Raw genomic sequence first — 17,323 nt, 5'->3', positions numbered from 1 at the left:
CTTGATATCTATATCCATTTCTATATTTATTTATAGAAAGAGGACACGAGAGAGGGAGGTGGTGGTGCTTGCTCTCTCTGAAAAGTTGAGCTCAGACCTGGAAGTGGGTGCAGGTGGTTACTAGAATGGGACCCCAGAATGCAGGCGTGCTGGAACACGGACACGAGGCAGGGAAGGTGGAAAAGGCAGTGGTAGATGCATTCCTGTCTTGATTACCGCTATGAGCACTTGGGTTCCATTTCACTGGATGTCCTTTGAGGCAACATGTAGAAGTCATCCCAGAATTGTTCCTCTGCAGGTCATTTGGGTTGGAGACTTTATCCATCCACCCCATTCCCTCTTTGGTTGAAGTTTCCCTCCTGGGATGTGAACTGCCCCCCAATTCTTGTCTGCACAGCTGGTGATCGGAATGAGCTCACCCAGCTTCAGAAAAAGCAGCTATGAAAAGGCCACTCTGAACCTAGAACACAGCATGCTCAAAAGCCCTTGGGCCAAAACAACCTTGGCCCTGTCTGGGCCCAAAGAGAAGACCATTATTTGTGGAAGGTCAGAGGCAGGAAAAGTAATTATTAATCCAGGAAGGCAAGGCCTTCGAGGCCAGAATTTGCCTTCTAGGCCATGGTGAGGAGGTTGGGTCTTACCTCAGCACAGACTCTGGGTCGGTTGATCGTTTTCATTCCTGCGGCCCCCCTCAATTGCTGTCCTCTCCTTCCTGCTGTGCTCGGTCTCCGGTCCTCTGGTGCAGCGTCACAGACACCACACGTACCTGACCTTGCAAGCAACTGCAGTGGGAGAGGTTGTCTAGAAGGTCTGAGGAAGGGGCACCGGGGGGCCCTCTTCTTTTCTGGCTAAATACATACAGGATACCGCACACAGCCTCTGCCCACTGGTTCTGGCTAATGCAGTGCAAGTAGGAAGCCGTATGGTAGGTTTTCGGAAGCTACATAAAAATTAGCTGCTGGCTGCAGGCCCTTTGCTCTACTTCTATGTCCCTTTTTCCATCCTACAGCTTGGAATGTGGTCTTGCCCAGTGGGGAGTGGCCTCCGAATGTTGACAGGGCCTAGAATTGAGTACCCTGCTCAGAGAAAAGTCTATACCCTTAAACACTCAGATTGCTGAACAAGGAAGAATGATGATAAACATTCAACTAAAAAAAAATTTTTTTTTTAATTAACAAAATAAACCTTTGGAAACAATAAGGATAATAAAGATAAAATGAGAAACTGACTGGGGTTCAGGCAAGTTAGAGAACAAAAAATAAGTTCTGCTCATCCTTAACGGGAAGAAATGCTACTACATTAAACAAAGCATTAGCTACTCTAATAAAGGTTTTTAAAAAAGAAAACAGGAAATAAAATGGAAACCTGAAAGAGCATATACAGGAATTAATAGTTTTGAGAGTAATTTGAAGAATTATGTGCAAATACATTTGAAAACTTCGATAAACTGCTTTTTAAAAGAAATTGAATGACCTGACTGAAGGGGAATGAAAATCTAAACAAACTCATACATACAAATGAAATTCAGAAAGTTCCAGAATTCCAATTAAATACATGGAAACAAAACATGTAAGGAGTAGATGATTTTATGGCTACTTTTTTTTTTTTTTTAAAGGAACAGCAACTCACTGTGCCCTGGTAGATTAGATTAAGTTCCATTGACTAGAAAACCCAAAATGATAGTGGCTGAAGCAAGTTCATGTCTCTCCCATGTAGACAGTCCAGGAAATCCAGAGACCAGGGCTGGTACGGCACCTCCCCAAATTTGCCAGCTCCCTTTAGGGAGCTGAGATCCCTAGGATCTCAGACAGCTTCTAAAGCCCCAGGCATCACACCTGCATCACTTACATTGTTTGTGGCTTGGCTGACTTCACTATGATCTTGCCATTAGTCAACTCAGCCATGATAATTTAGGTTTGCCATGGAATGTTCTCTTCAAAATAGACCCAGGTATAGCTAAGGTCTCTTTGATCATAGAAGAATCATAACAAAGTCTGCCAACAATCATGCCAGTGGTAATTATTTGCTGAGATCTTTAGCTATTTCAAGATAGCTGGCTTAGCACAGTCTGGAACATATCAACTTCTTTTCCACTACTGAGTCCCCCAAGAAAATTTGTTTTTATTCTGAATCTCCTTCCCATTTGAAACATATCACTGTAAGCCAATTTTAACTCTTCTTTCATACTTTACGTGTTATTGCCCAGGCAGAGCTCACTAGGTCTGGAAGGCATCTGCACTCACTGCATCATCCAGGGCTATGGCTCAGATGAATAATCAAATGTCAGGGGTTAGAAGAGTCACTATGTTGGTTCTCCTGCTCTTTTTTGCAGTTGGCAGAGACCATTGCAGCTTTGCCTCCACCCCCCACCCATGAGTTCCTATGGCATCAAACAAACTGGGAGAACTCAGACCTCCTGACCTCTGGGTCACCCTGCAGGTCACCCAAAGACTCTTGGAAATCAAAGCTCTGAATCCACTGGGGGGGGGGGTAGGATTTGGAAGACAATGCATGATCATTGCTATTATCTGGCTTTCCCCAGCTCAGGCTGACCATCTGTGGTATTTCTGCCGTTGTTCTATCCATTCATTCAAAGCAGAAGTATTAAGTAGTCACTAAAAGCCCAGGACTGTTCTGAGTATAAGAAGTGAAGAAAACAGACCAAATTTCTGCCCTCACAGGGCTGACATTATATTTTCTATGCTAGTTAAACCAAGAAGGAGATTTTACTTCTTTCCTTACTCGTCTGGGGGAGGCAAGAACAAAGGAGAATGTTGATAAACCCGGAAATAGGGCCGGACAGTATCAGAGAAGGAGGCCTTTGGGAAGGTAAAGATGTGGGATCCAGTGGTCATGTTGTAAAAGGATACAACTCCGACATCACAGTCCAGAAAAATCCCCACAAGCAGGGGCTTCTCCCTCAGATAAAGGGAAGTTATGGGAAAGGTAAGTGCTAAGTAGCCTTTCTTTTTGCATAGTCTAATGACCCAGAATCCAGACTGAGGCTTCTGTATCAGACCAACGTCCCTCTGAACATTGTCCAGACAGACTCCTAAGTCCCACCCAGTTCCTTCTCCCACATCCACTTCAAAGTAATGTTTTCCTGAAGTGAAGCCTTCACAGCCCAGAATACAGGGTAAGATCTTAAATCTCTTAGAAGAGTTGTCCAGATTCTCCTGGAGGCATCCACGAGTCACTTGTCTCCGATCCTCAGACAGAATTAGCTCATGATGAGCTGTATCTGGATCCAGAGTCACATTGACTGAAAAAAAAGTAGGTAAGTAAATAAATAGGTAAGACACATTTTTTGTTGCCAAGAGCACAGTTTAATTTAAATAAAACCAACCTGTGCTCAAGCCCAAGCATCGTCTCTTACTAGCTGTGAGAGCTTAGGCAAGTCATTCTCCAAGACTCAGTTTTGTTACATATGAAGTAGAAATTATCATACCTGTCACAAAGAATAGTGGGAGCATTGAATGAGTTAATGTATGCTCAGTACTCAGTAAAATTCCTGGAATATGGTAAGTGCCCAGTAAGTGGTAGTAATAATAATGTCATCTTAGTCACTCACAGGAGCCAAGGACCAGAACTAACCAGAATTGGCATGGTTACTATCCTCTCCAAAGCCAATGGGAAGTACTAGAGGAGACCGCAGGGCAAAAAGAAGCAGAGTTCAGAGTATTTAGTACCCCAAGTCCCTCCCCACTGCCTATCACTTGGAGGGTCTGCCTTCCCCTGCCTCTGGTCATACTCTCCTACAATTCTTCCACCTGCTGCTGAGGCCCCAGGGAGGCGATGGCTCCCTACCTATTCCCAGCCCTGGCTGCTTCACTATTCCTTATACAATGACCCCAATCCTTATCTTTGTAGATAATCCCTTTATTAAATGCTGTCCAATCGGTTCTTATCATGAGCCTGACTCAAAAAAGTTTGGGGTTCAATTTTTATTATCTTAATGATTCAGGAAAACCCAAGTTAAAAAATTAAAATGCTTACAGGTTGGCAATACCACTTGAAGGAGAAGATATCAAACTGGATTTTAAAAATTCTACCTCATATTGCTTATAAGTGACACATACAACAAAAAGACATAGAAAGGTTTAGAGTTAAAGGATGGATAATATATAGCTGTTACAGTTATATACTCATATCAAATGATATTAAGGCAAAGTATTACCAAGGACGAAAAGGGTTACCTAATAAACAAAAATATATAATTCACTAGGAAGAGATCCTAATTCCAAACAAGCATGCACTGATACTATAGTCTCAAAATATACAAAGTAAAAATTACAGAATTACAAGAAGAAAATGACAACTCTACAATCATCATGAGATATTTTAACACGCATTTTTCCCACAATTGATAGATCAAGCAGGCAAAAAAGGGAAGATATGGAAGATTTGAACAACCCAACAAGCCCCATCTAGTAACTATATGTAAAGTTCAGCAACTAATAAATAGAGAATACACACTTTTCTCCAGTATAGATGGAATATGTACTAATTGAGTAGACTAGTCAGAAAGCAAGTCTGAACAAATTGCAATGAACCTATATTGCATAGACCATGTTCTCTCACCTCGATACAATTAGGTTAGAAACCAATTAAAAAGATCAATAAAAAATCTTCTCAATATTAGGAAATGTAAGTGTTTCTAAATCATAATATGATGACATACAGACTTGAGCAATAATAAATGCTACATATAAAAAATTATACAACGAAGCTAAGGTGGAATTTTGGGGAAAATTTATAGCCTTTAAGTGCTTATTTTAGAAAGAGAAAAAAGCTGGAAATTAAGAAGCTAACTATCCAGCTTAAAATAGAAAAAGAACAGAGATTGGAGCTCTTGGGTGGCTCAGTTAGTTGAGCATCCAACTCTTGGTTTACGTTCAGGTCATGATCTCAGGGTCATGAGACAGAGCTCCACATGGGTCTCTGAGCTCAGTGGGGAGTCTGCTTGAGATGCTCTCTCTCCCTCTCCCTCTGCCCCTCCCCTTTATCATGTGCTCTCTAAATAAATAAATAAATAAATAAATAATCTTAAAAAAAAAAAAAGAACAGAGAAACCCAAAGAGAATTTTTTTTTTTTAAAAAGGAAACTAAAGTTTAAATACTAAACCAATGAAATGAAAGAAAGTAAGAATGCAATGGAGAGGGAAAAGCCAACAGTAGCTTTCATGAAAAGAGACATATCTCTAAAAAGATTTATCAACGGAGAAAAAAAAAGAAGTCAAAATTGGAATGAATATAGAAATTAAAAATTAAGAGAATTTATGATAAACTTTATGTTGCTAATAAAGTTGAAAATATCAACAACATGAATAACTTTCTAGAAAAATAGTTCTTAGTAAAACTCATGTAATGAATCATGGAATACTACATCAAAAACTAATGATGTACAGTATGGTGACTAACATAACATAATAAAAAAATCTCTATATTATATATCAAATGTTTTAATATATATTATTAGATATATAATATTCTGTTTGTGTGTATAATTGTATGAAAAGACTGGGATGTTTTTATTACCAACTAGACAAAGAGTCCAGGAGTAAAGGTGAGGAGCCAACATACAATGTTGTCATCAACAGAGCTGACAGAGTATTAGTTATAGTAATGGGGAAGGAAGGTGTTTGCAGAGGCACACTTACCAGGAAAACATATGACTCACTTTTATGTGAGGAGGTCTGATGGGTAAGCAGCCTCTCCTGACATACCTAGCAACTGTCTCCATCATCACTCTATCATAGTCATCATGCTATCAGAATATAGGTATCAGCTAAACCTTCTTTACTTCCAAATGTCAGCATTCCTGTTTGCTCAATGAATTATTTGTTTAACTGCTCTATGCAACTAACCTTTATCTAGCAACCTAAGTACAGCAGAATAATGATCTTCATGACAAATTAATATTTGGCTATCAAACCTATGTTATATATACTGTATATATATCAAAATTTAGCTTTTTCTGAGACTGCAACTATGGTTTAACATTAGAAAATTATCATAATCACCACATTAACAGATTAGAGGAGAGAAACTGCATGATCCTATCAATTAATACAACTAACTCATTGATAAATTCAATGCCCGTTGATGATGACAGAGCTCCTTGGAAACAAGTCATAGACTTTGAAGGAAAATGTGTCTTGAAACCCTATATATCAACAGATAGAATGAAAATGTAAAATGCCATACATTACCAGAGATATTAGCTATAATAAGCTCCCATGAGTCAATAAGAGAAAGAACCCAATAGAAAAATGCTTAAATCAGAGCAAATCATGGATAAATCACAGAAGACTAAAAGGCTAATGGACTTACAAGAGGCTCAACCTTGCTAGTGAAATCAAAGAGCACAAATTAAGTCCACAATTAGGTACCATTTCAGATCCATCAGATTGTCAAAAATTATAAATTATAAGCAAAGACTCAGGGAGATGCGGAATGGTGGGAGCTCTTATGTTGTCGGCAGGATATAAACCGATACAATTTCAAGATCTGCAGTATTTGGTCAAATTAAGATGTGCATCCCTACACAGCAGCATTTTCAATTCAAGGTATAGCCTCAGAGGAAACCATCCACAGAACACAAGGACACATGGAAAAGTATTCACGGTAGCACGGTGTGCACCAGCAACAAACAAAACCAACTATACATAAACTTCAATGCCCGCTCCACAAAACAATGGATTCAAAACCACAACATATTCATTTTTTTGCCACATTGCACAGTGATTAAGAGAGTGTGTTCTGAGAGATACAGAGTTACCACTTATTGCCTGCCTCACTGTGTCTTAGTTTCCTCATCTATAAAGTGAAAAATGCTTCCTACAGAGAGGACTGTGGTATGAAACAGGTAACACATGTGTAGCTTTTCTCATCTGTCATGAAAAGGTATATGTAAGTTGCTTTTCTTGGTGCTGATGAGACTGTATGTTGCCACACGTAATATGCATTAAGATTAACAACAAGCCCAGCACCCCCAGTGCTAGGTATTTGTCCTACAGGTATGAAAACACAAAGATGGAAGTTTGCACGGCCCAGACAGTTATTTACAGCAGTGTTTGATACCCAAGTGCTGGAAGCAGCCTGAAGCTCCAATGGTAGGGATATGGTTACGTATAATTATGACGTACTCAGGGAATATTAGCTTTAAAAAGCAATGAGTGACATTCTATATATTAAATGTTTGTAAAAAACAAACAAACAAACAGAGAAAGACATAGATACTGTTACCTGGAGAAGTAGGATTGGAGAGAGGCGGGAGAAACCTTGAATTTTTCTTCATATCTATCTATATTGTTTGACTGATTATAATTTATTTGTATTACTTTTGAAAGAAGAAAAGTTTTAATAATATGATAAATATGATAAATGATCTAGTTAAAAGATGAGCCCATTTTAGAAAGAGATTGACTTGCACAATGTTGTAATCCTTCTGTAAAAGCCAAGAGTAGACAAATCTGCTTGGTTAAATCTGGATGTGATTTGCACGGAGTCCTATTTTTGCCTTTCCTGAATCTTTACAGGATCAACTACAGAGTTGCTTTGTTTTGTAATTGTTCTTATTGTTGTTTGTTGTTGTTAACTTGAGGGGAAAACAAATACAGGTTCATAATCCTTATCTGAACCCCGTGGGGCCAAATGGGTTTTGGATTCGGAATTTTTTGTCGTTGTTGTTCTACTTCTGTGAAAAATGCAGTTGGTATTTTGATTAAGGATTGCATTAAATCTGTAGATTGTTTTGGGTAGTGTAGACATTTTAACAATATTTGGTCTTCCAATCCAGGAGCCTGGAATATCTTTCCATTTGTTAGTATTGTCTTCAATTTCCTTCATCGGTGTTTTATAGTTTTCAGAGTACAGGTTTTTCACCTCCTTGGTTAAGTTTATTCCTAGGTATTTTATTATTTTTGGTGCAATTGTAAATGGGATTGTTTCCTTAATATCTCTTTCTGCTGCTTCATTATTAGTGTAGAGAAATGCAACAGATTTCTGTATATTGATTTTGTAATCTGCACCTTTACTAAATATAGTTCTAGTAGTTTTTTGCTGGTGTCTTTGGGGTTTTCCATATAAGGTATCATGTCATCTACAAATAGTGGAAGTCTTACTTCTTCCTTATCAATTTGTATGCCTTTTATTTATTTCTCTTGTTTGATTGCTGTGGCGAGGACTTCCGGTACTATGTTGAATAACAGTGGTGAGAGTGGACATCCTTGTCTTGTTCCTGAGCTTAGGGGTAAAGTTCTGTTTTTCACCACTGAGTAGTACGTTAGTGGTGGGTTTTTCATATGTGGCCTTTATTATGTTGAGATATGTTCCCTCTAAACCTACTTTGTTGAGGGTTTTTATCATGAATTGATGTTATAATTTGTCAAATGTTTTTCTGCATCTATTGAAATGATCATATGGTTTTTATCCTTTCTCTTGTTGATGTATCACATTGTTGATTTGCCAATATTGAACCACCCTCGCATCCCAGGAATAAATCCCACTTGATCATGGCAAATGATTTTTTTTTAATGTATTGTTAGATTCAGTTTGGTCTTCCATAGTCCCAGCCTTCTGGTGTTCATGCTCTTATGCAATTCCTTCCAATTGAGTGTGGGCAGGACCTGTGAATTACCTCTGACCAACAGAATATGGCAAAAGTGATGAGATGTGACTCCTAATATTATATTTCATTATATGGGACTCCGTCTTTCTAAAGACATGCTCTAGAGACACTATCCTGAGCTCACTTTGAAGAAGTAATTGGCCATGTTGAGAAGCCCATGTGCAAGAGTTTGAGGGGTGCCTTCTAGAAGCTGAGGGCAGCCTCCAGCCAAGAGTTCACAAAAAGCCAGGGCCCTATGCCCTATAATCATAAAGCAATGAATTCTGCCAACAACCTGAGTAAGCTTAGAAGAGAATTCTTCCCTAGTCTAGTCTCCAGGAACCCAGCCTGGCCAACACCTTAATATGCAGCTTTGTGAGACCCTAAGCAAAGGACCAACTAAGCTGTGCCCAGATTTCTGACCCACAAAACTTATGAGATAATATGTGTGTATAATTTTAAGCTGCTAAATTTGTTTACTGGAAGAGATAATACAGTCACCAAATCATATTAGGTTAGGTCTGATTTTGTAGCCAAACAAGTTTTAAAAAACTTTCAGTCTTCAGAGCTTTTTAAATTTTGTAATTATAAATAACAGATTGCAGAAATATAGAAAGCACTGATTAAGAGAATCAATGAAGCAGGAAGTTCAGGCTTTGGAATTGGTAAAATTCATTTTTCATTATGGTTCTAATATTTACCATCTGTGTTGTCTGGGTCAAGGTCCTGAAACCATTTGAATCAAAGTCCATAATACTCACTGATCTTTCTTATATTGCTCTGAGAGTTGATTAAAATATTAACCACAAACACTGTGTCCCAGACACTGCACTAAGCACTTTACACATGTTGACACACTTACTTTTCATGACAACCCAGTGAAGTGGGAATTGTTCATATCTTTATTTTTCAGCTGCGGAAACTGAGGAAGTTATTTGCCTGGGGTGACACAGCCAATATATGGGGGATCAGGAATGTGAAGGGTCTGCACAGATAACCAGTATGCTATGTCCTTGTCTAAGCACTAGAGCATGCTAACAAGGGAGGGCAAGACAGCTCCACTGAAAATCACTAAATGACCTCTCCTGCTGTGAGCCCAGCTGGGGACAGGTGGTGAACATGGTTACGACTTAAGGCCCCTTCCATCCATAGCATTTAGGGATTCTTCACATACCTTGATAGCTCCTTAACATTTTCTTCACATCAAAATAGAGCTCAGAAACACTGCACACAGTATCAAGCTCCAAAGAGTGGGCCTCTGGTGTTTCCAACGTCACAGCCCAACTCCTAGAATAAGCAGAGGCCAAGGACTTCTTCAGTGATACATTCCATTCAACTTTATATACCCATACCCCTTCCCTCGCGCATTCATATAGGACTTACCTGTACAAAGTGTCTTTCACATCCTACAGAGAAACAAAGACAAAAAGTAAGTGGAGGCACATGGGGCTGTTCTCTATAAATGCTCCTTCCAAAGAAGTTAAGAGAGTGACCCTAGCCTTAGATATTGGTGGATACTCAGACAGAATGATTCCCATCGCAGCGCCCTGGGATAGTCAGCATGGCAGGATGTTTATCAACCTCTGAGTCTGTCGTCTTTCCTGCTGAGATCTGTGGCAAACTGTGGTGTCTGCAATCACAGCCTGTGGGATGCTTAGGGAAGAGGCCTAGGAGCTTTGCCCATGCTTCCTCTGCCAAGACTTGCTGTCAGTGACCTAATCCCTTTCAGAGTGAGCCCATATGAAAGACCACCTATCACCAAGGGTCCTGAGTGGTGAGTCCACGCATAGCCCCTGAGAATGGCCCACTAAGATAGTGGTGGCAGGCATATCATATGGTGGTGCTGCAGTCATGCTAGTCTCAGACTTACAGTGTAACCTCGAGTCCTGTTAGCAGGAACTAGAATTAATAGCTCCAGGCATACTTTATCTTAATGGGCTGGATCTTTCATATAGCTGAAAGAAGGCCCCATAAGAGCTGTGGAGGGCTCTACAAGCAAATTAGGGAAAAGACTGTCACTCATGTTGGCTGCCCTACTTTGTTACCCACCAGTCACCTGGTGGAGGATTTCAGGAGGCAGTTTCACAGGGTTCTGTGCACACAGAAAGAGGCAGGTGGTAGCAAAAGTTACCCCGTCATTCCATTTAGCCAAGGACCCCACCATATCCACCAGAAGGGCTACATTTTTCTGATTCACATGAACAGATTTTTGTGATTCGCTATAGACTAGTAAAGGCCACCCCATACTGAGGTATATCTAAAAGAAACATTTTTTTAAATTCCCCATACCAATGTGCCACTTTTGAGTGAGGCAGGCAGGCCTCGCCAATCTGCCCATGTTCCCTCACCCTTCTTCTTCCCTTAATAGCTCAAGAGTTCCTTCCCCCCGAGGGCACAGCCCCACCTGCAGCAATTTCTGGGCTGAGCCCTGACATTTCTCCTCTAGTTCCAGGATGTGACTCTTGAGTTCTTGGCTCTTCTGTTCCAGAGTGGCCTCGTTATCTCTCAGTCTCTTTAGAGTCTGCTCTTTCTCTTTCTTCAGTCTCCACAGATAAGCCTTCTCCTCTTCTTGTAGGAATCTCTGAAGATCCTTAAAGTCAGACTGGATTTTTTGTTTCTGAATCTCTATCTTCTCCTAGAGTCAAGAAAGTATGCTCAGAAGGTAGAAACAAGCCAAATGTCCATTGATGAATGAATTGATAAAATGTCGTATATAGATAAAGGAATACTATTAAGACTTAAAAAGGAATGAAATTCTGACGTATGCTATGATGTGGATAAATCTTGGAGACATTATGCTAAGTGAAATAAGCCAGAAACAGAAGGACAAATATTATATGATTCCACTTATATGGGGTATCTGTGCTAGTCAAATTCATAGAGACAGAAAGTAGAATAGTGGTTACCAGAAGTTGAGAGGAGAAAGGAATGGGGAGTTAGTGTTTAATGGGCACAGAGTTCAGTTTGGGATGACGAAAAAGTTCTGGAGATTAGTTTCCACTATTAGTTCCCACTAATAGATGTGTGGTGATAGTTGTGCAACAATGAGAAAGTACTTAATGCCAATGAACTGTACATTTACAAATGACTAAAATGGTAAATTTTATGTTATGTGTATTTTAACATACACAGAAGAACGTTTTCTCAGCTACTGAGTCATCAGAGCTGGAAGAAAGTCATAAATTCCCTGCCGCAGAGTCATGTCTAGGAGGCGGGCACTCAGATGTGGGAGAGGACAGTTGTCATGATTCTCTACAGTCACCTGATTTATTTCCCTCTTCTTCAGCCAAGATGCAGGGGGAAGGAGGGGCAGTAGTGCCAGATAATTTAATTGTGGAACTAAGGCTGAGGTCAAACACTTTACCAGTTACAGAGGAAAAACACTGAGTTTTTATTGGGTCATAAGGAGGTATTTCTGAGCCTGAGGAAATTTCTTGAAGCAAAAGCTTGTAATAAACATCACTGAGCCTGGACTCTAAGACAACCAGGCTAGTAGGGAAGTCCATGGTCTCAGCAGGGGCGGGTCTGGGTGGCAGGCTTTTATCATAGTTAACTGAGAAATATTCACCACCAACCCAGGGTCCCAGTAATCATCTTTATGTGTAAGACTGACAGAAGCCAAGTGCTACATCTTTTGGGGCCCGGCTTTCATTTTGGGAGAGACAGAATTGCAATTTTCACTAGTGCTTCCCCAATTCAGACAGGGTTTTGATGACTGAGAGGATGTGCTAGAAGGGTCATGGATGGGGTTTCTGTATATATCAGTTATAATCAAGATCCTCCGCATGGCCCAAGATCCCAGAAATAAGGGAAGTAAGAGCGTCCTTGGAGAGTTTAACATCCACAAACAAAGGATCAGGGCAGAGGATGGAAGAGACCGCTGAGAAAGGCAAAATGGTCCACCAGCCTGAGGGATTTGGCTACAAGTTGATGGATTACATAAATATTTCCAAAAGGGGATGCATCTCTGATCATGGGGAGCTAGTCAGCCAATGGGGATCATCTTAGAGACTCTTAGTCTGCAGTTTATATGTATAGGTTCTTGCAGCACTTATGACCCTCCTTATAAATCAAAGAGACTTCTTTTACCAGCCTCATGGGCTTGAGCAATATGAATCTCAACCTGGAGTGATTCTGTTTCCTTAATGTTCACAAAGATTGATTCCTGAACCACAGCCTGCACTGTGGTAAGCGTGCCAAAGTAATAAAGTTGAGGCCTTCAAACCAGGAAAGTACTTTGAGGGGTTTAAAATTTGAAACCTAGTCAAGGATGGCTCTAACTTAAATAGACGTACCAATTCTGCTTCTCCTGAGGCATCAGGAATCCTAGCCAATTACTACTGAAAAGTTGAAGGGATTGGAGATAAATTCTCACAGATGTAGACAACTAGGGGCATAAAAACAAACAACGGTTTCTTTTTGGGGTTTCATCTGGTTTCATTTGGTCTGGTTTAGTAAAAATAAATTATCATTGTGTTTTGCCAACCATCCTCTATGCCTACATTCTAGGATGGAAAAGAGCTTGAGATCAATAAACACAAATTCTTACATTCCACTCGCTTATTTGCTTTGTTGTGAACACCTTCAGTTTCATACATTCCTCTTCTAGTTGCCTCAAATTTGTCACAGCGTTCTGAAGCTTTTCCTGAAGGAAAAATTGGGTGAATAAAGTCTATTCAATTAGTAACTCTTCATTAGGCATGTAAGGGGAACCCCAGCCCTCCAAGACTATTAGAATAACACTGAATATACACTGAGTCATTTCTGGTAGTTTAGGAAGCACACTGAGGGCTGGATGTGCAATCACATATTTGATTCCCTTGGCAGCACTGAGCAATTGGTAGGATTTTTTGTTTTTTGGTTTTTTTGGTTTTTTTTTTAAAGATTTTATTTATTTGACAGAGAGAGACACAGCAAGAGAGGGAACACAAGCAGGGGGAGTGGGAGAGGGAGAAGCAGGCTTCCCGCTGAGCAGGGAGCCCGATGCGGGACTCGATCCCAGGACCCTGGGATCATGACCTGAGCCGAAGGCAGACGCTTAACGACTGAGCCACCCAGGCGCCCCAATCGGTAGGATTTTTAACATCATTTCTGTGCAGCAGAAACTGTGGCTTAGGAAGGGGTTAAATAACTTGCCCAAGGTGCAATAACTGGTTCCCACTAATAGATGGTTCTGAGTGGCTGAACCGAGCTATGATTCCAACGTCGTCCACTACCCCAGGGCCTGGGTTATATCCACCACTAGTCTTGCCAGGGAAACACTTCACACAGAACAAGCTAATCATCATCTAAAAGAAGATTTTATAAAATAATGTGTTGAACCAAACATAACCAATGCCATAGTGATGCACATGGAACTTTGAATGTGTTATGGTGAGTCGGGAAGGAAAGACCAGGATGTCAGCGAAAGTTACTAGAAACGGTTAATGGAGGAGGGGAGCCCTGGTACTTTTGAAGAGTGGTAATTCGTGAAGCCAATTTAAAATGATTCTGTATCTATGTCAAGCTTTTGGGTTATTTTTCGAAAGAGTTTCTCACGTTTCCATGGAAAGCAATTTTAAGCTGACCTAAATTGCTAGTTGTGACCAAAGGATCAGCTCCCGTCTTCCGTAAATCCAATAAGTATACTCATGAATTCTTGAGTACTCTCAAGAAAGGGCTCTATGAAACTTGTCAGTCAAAGACTGTATTGCCGTTGCTATCCAGGGGACCCAGAACCTTACTACAAGCCCACCTCCACCTCATGGGGGCGGGAATAAGGAGCCCCGCACTGGGGACATTTTTCTCAAATCTAGGCAGGAGAGAGAGAGAGTAAGGTGGCAGGACTGTGCCCTTTCTTCATTCCCTACAGCAAAGGCCAGCCTTCCTTTACTACTTCTGAGTGAGAAACAGGACTTGCCCCAAACCTCTCCCTCCACTTCATCCTCCATGAACAATCATTTTCAAATCCTTTAGCTCCCCTTCCTGAATCTTGCGTGAAACTGCCCCTTTCCCCCCTCTTATAGGAATAAGCTGAATTTTACTCCTAGATACTCCTTTTACTTTCAAGGCCAGAATGCCCTTTTCAATGTCAACCTGATCCTTCGATCTGCAAATAAAAACCCCCCAGTGGCCAGTACTACTCTGGGCTAGGATTTCGACTCTGAGTTGATACCACAGTTCCGGGCCAACCTCCTTTCCCAGGCCATCGCCCCTGCCTTTCCCTAAATCCCCCACCCTGGCTATCTCTTGCACTTTTGGTCTCCTCTGTCTGGAATGCCCCCTCTTTTCTCCATGCCTGTATCTATGGTTAACTGTTACATGTTCTTCAGGAGTCACTTCTGAGAAGACTCCTCAGATACCACTCCCCACCCCTTGGTGTCCCTCCTCACCACCCCAACCAGTTGATTCCAGGCAGTCTTTTTGCTGATTTATCTTCCCCACTAGACTATAGGATACCTAAAAGGTGGTATATCTTTGTCTCCTGTGTTTTCAGAGTGTATCATATGGTCTTGCACATTGTGGTTTCTAAAATTATATACATGGTGCGAAGCAATAAAACATGCAGGTCTGGGTTTGAGCACATTGCATTCTGGAGCAGGGAGACGTTCATCATAGCAAGAATGGAGAGGAACAAGAGTGTGACCATCCTGTTGAAGGTCAGGATGGACAGTCAGGACTTGACTCAATGAGGACCCATAAGAAACTATTTCTCGTATCATGAAAGACATGACATGAAGGGTGACATGATGACAGACAAGGATTTCAGGATCCTTTTCTCAGGTTATAGGCTAAATAACCTCAGTCCCCAAGGAGCAGCATGGGAGCGGTACTCGCCAAAGCCCTCCAACACATACGCTCACCTTGTAGTCTTGGCATACGTCCTCGATGAGAACCGTGTGGTGCCCTTTGTGCTGCGGTGACCGCTCACAGCGCCAGCAGATGAGCTGGCTCTCGTCTTCGCAGAATAGGTGGAGGTGCTCTCCGTGTTCCTTACACAACATCTCATGGTCCATCTCCTTGATGATGTCAATGAGACTTCCCAGCTGCTTGTTGGGCCGGAGGCTGGCCAAATGAAATGGAGCCCGGCAGTGGGGACAGGGGACCATATTTAACGTTTCCTGTTGCTCAAGGAAGCTGATGATGCACAGTTTGCAGTAGCTGTGTCCACAGCTGATGCTCATAGGCTCAGACATTAGGGACAGGCAGATGGCACACTTGGCTTCCTCCTTCATCTTGCTGGCTGAGGCCATGGCTTTTCCTGACAAGTTCCAATATGGGAGCTAGAGGCAGAGATGAAAATCCAAAGGTATGGAAACACACCTCACCTGAGCCTCCGTGCCACGCACTGCACCGGCTGCCACTAAAATGGATTGGGATTTAGATGGCACATAAAATGAGGCTGTGTTGTGGAAAATGGTGGTGACGATCACATGTGGCCACTTATATTTAAATTAATTAAAATTAAATAAAATTCCGTTTCTCAATCCCTCTAGCCGTATTTCAGTTGCTTAACAGCTGCGGTCACTGGTGGCTACATGATCGCCCATATGTAACACTCCCTGGTTGCAGAAAGTTTTCTCAGACCAAGCACTGACAGCGACAGAGAACAAGGAAGGCTTCCTCACCAAAGTTGTAGCAAGAGAGAACTCAGTGAGGGAGCGTGAAACTCTTTCCTACTCTCATAAACATCAAGAATCCTTAGTACCAGAACTGTCTCTTCATGACTGGTGGTAACCCTGAAGTAATTGGGTGGCCGCTGAAGGATTCCCCCGCGATCATCAAATTTGACTCTACTGGAACCCCACTGCCGGCCCCCACTCCCACCCCACAGGGAACAAAGGACACCAGGTTAATAAAGTCTCAACGGAGCCCCAACCGGGATGATAACGAAAGTAAATAAGGCAACCAGAAGAACCAACGCGTCTTTGCTGTCGACCTCTCAGACCTGAGAGAAAGATCTGGAAAGAGCTGGGAAAAGAAGGGTTGTCCCCGGGAACAGAGCTCCCGCAGAGTGAGGGAGGGGACCGGCTCTCGGGCTGACGGGAGCACTGGGGGTTTGCAGAAGCCAGGGAGTGGGCGGAAGCAGAGGAGGCAGGCCCCGCCTGCGAGGGGGGCGTCCCGCGGGCTGGGCCTCCTGGCCTCCAGCGGCAAGGACCCGACGACCCGTGACAGGGAGGGAGGCCTGACCTGAGGCACCCACTGCGGCCGGCAGCTGCTTGGGGAACCTCGCCCTGTCCCCCACTCCCCACCCCTGCGCCTTGGCGGGCAGGGGCGCGGAGGTGCGTGAAGCAGTTCGGAGGGTGACCACTATTTTCCCTGTTGACAGTGCCAGACAGAAAAAGAGGGCTTCGGCTCAAGTTGCGAGATGGGCTACTGGCATCCCATAACGTCTCTCGCAGTCACCGAGGATGTCCTCTGGAGACCTCTCTTCCCTGGCAGGTGCCTTCTCGGCGGGCACACACCGGGCTCCGCCGCGCCCGAGGCCCGGGCGTGCGGGGAGAGCGCCCTCCCTCCCTCCCCAGGCCCGGCGGGGACTCCGCGGGCCCAACAGCAGCCCCGACGGTCGGCAGGCTTCCAGCGGCGCGGGCTCCGCACAAGGACTCCCCCTCACACACTCACCCTCACACACGCGTGCATCCCAACCCTCCGGGACACGCCCGTGCCCACCACCCTCCCCCAGCGCCGACCCCCACACACTTGCCGCCGCTTCCCGAGGCCCCGCCGCGCTGG

The 17,323-nt window shown here is 42.7% G+C and overlaps 2 protein-coding genes across 3 annotated transcripts in view; both read right to left on the bottom strand.

Moving 5' to 3' along the window:
* LOC110586950 (potassium/sodium hyperpolarization-activated cyclic nucleotide-gated channel 2-like) overlaps positions 1-1,904 on the bottom strand; it is a 21,381-nt gene extending 19,477 nt beyond the window's left edge. The window contains exon 1 of the mRNA XM_021697240.1: positions 1,849-1,904. Within this exon, the coding sequence (XP_021552915.1) occupies positions 1,849-1,904 (56 nt within the window). The remainder of the gene's footprint in view (positions 1-1,848) is intronic.
* Positions 1,217-17,323, bottom strand: TRIM38 (tripartite motif containing 38). Of its 2 annotated transcripts, none has more exons than XM_021697014.2 (7): positions 17,291-17,323; positions 15,454-15,873; positions 13,161-13,256; positions 11,016-11,246; positions 9,995-10,017; positions 9,786-9,898; positions 1,217-3,262 (listed from the first exon to the last, which is right to left on the bottom strand). In XM_021697014.2, exons 2-7 carry the CDS (start codon positions 15,841-15,843, stop codon positions 2,739-2,741), a joined length of 1,377 nt encoding a protein of 458 aa, XP_021552689.1. In that variant the 5' UTR covers positions 15,844-15,873; positions 17,291-17,323; the 3' UTR covers positions 1,217-2,738. The 2 variants fall into 2 exon arrangements, with proteins under 2 accessions (XP_021552689.1, XP_021552690.1); XM_021697015.2 differs by having other exon boundaries at positions 17,295-17,308.

The sequence above is a fragment of the Neomonachus schauinslandi genome, chromosome 8 (genome assembly GCF_002201575.2).
Source record: "Neomonachus schauinslandi chromosome 8, ASM220157v2, whole genome shotgun sequence".
NCBI classification, from domain to species: Eukaryota; Metazoa; Chordata; class Mammalia; order Carnivora; family Phocidae; genus Neomonachus; species Neomonachus schauinslandi.
The sequence above is the reverse complement of the archived record's forward strand: the minus strand, read 5'-3'. Positions and strand labels throughout refer to the sequence as shown.

What these genes read in the sequence shown, in the direction of transcription:
- TRIM38 (XM_021697014.2), bottom strand. Translation starts at nt 15,843, where the DNA reads ATGGCCTCAGCCAGCAAGATGAAGGAGGAAGCCAAGTGTGCCATCTGC. An exon ending in ACGTATGCCAAGACTACAAG is followed by an intron (nt 13,257 to 15,453) that starts GTGAGCGTATGT and finishes TTTTTCCTTCAG; the next exon opens with GAAAAGCTTCAGAACGCTGT. An exon ending in CAGCCCAGAAATTGCTGCAG is followed by an intron (nt 10,018 to 11,015) that starts GTGGGGCTGTGC and finishes GTTTCTCTGTAG; the next exon opens with GATGTGAAAGACACTTTGTA.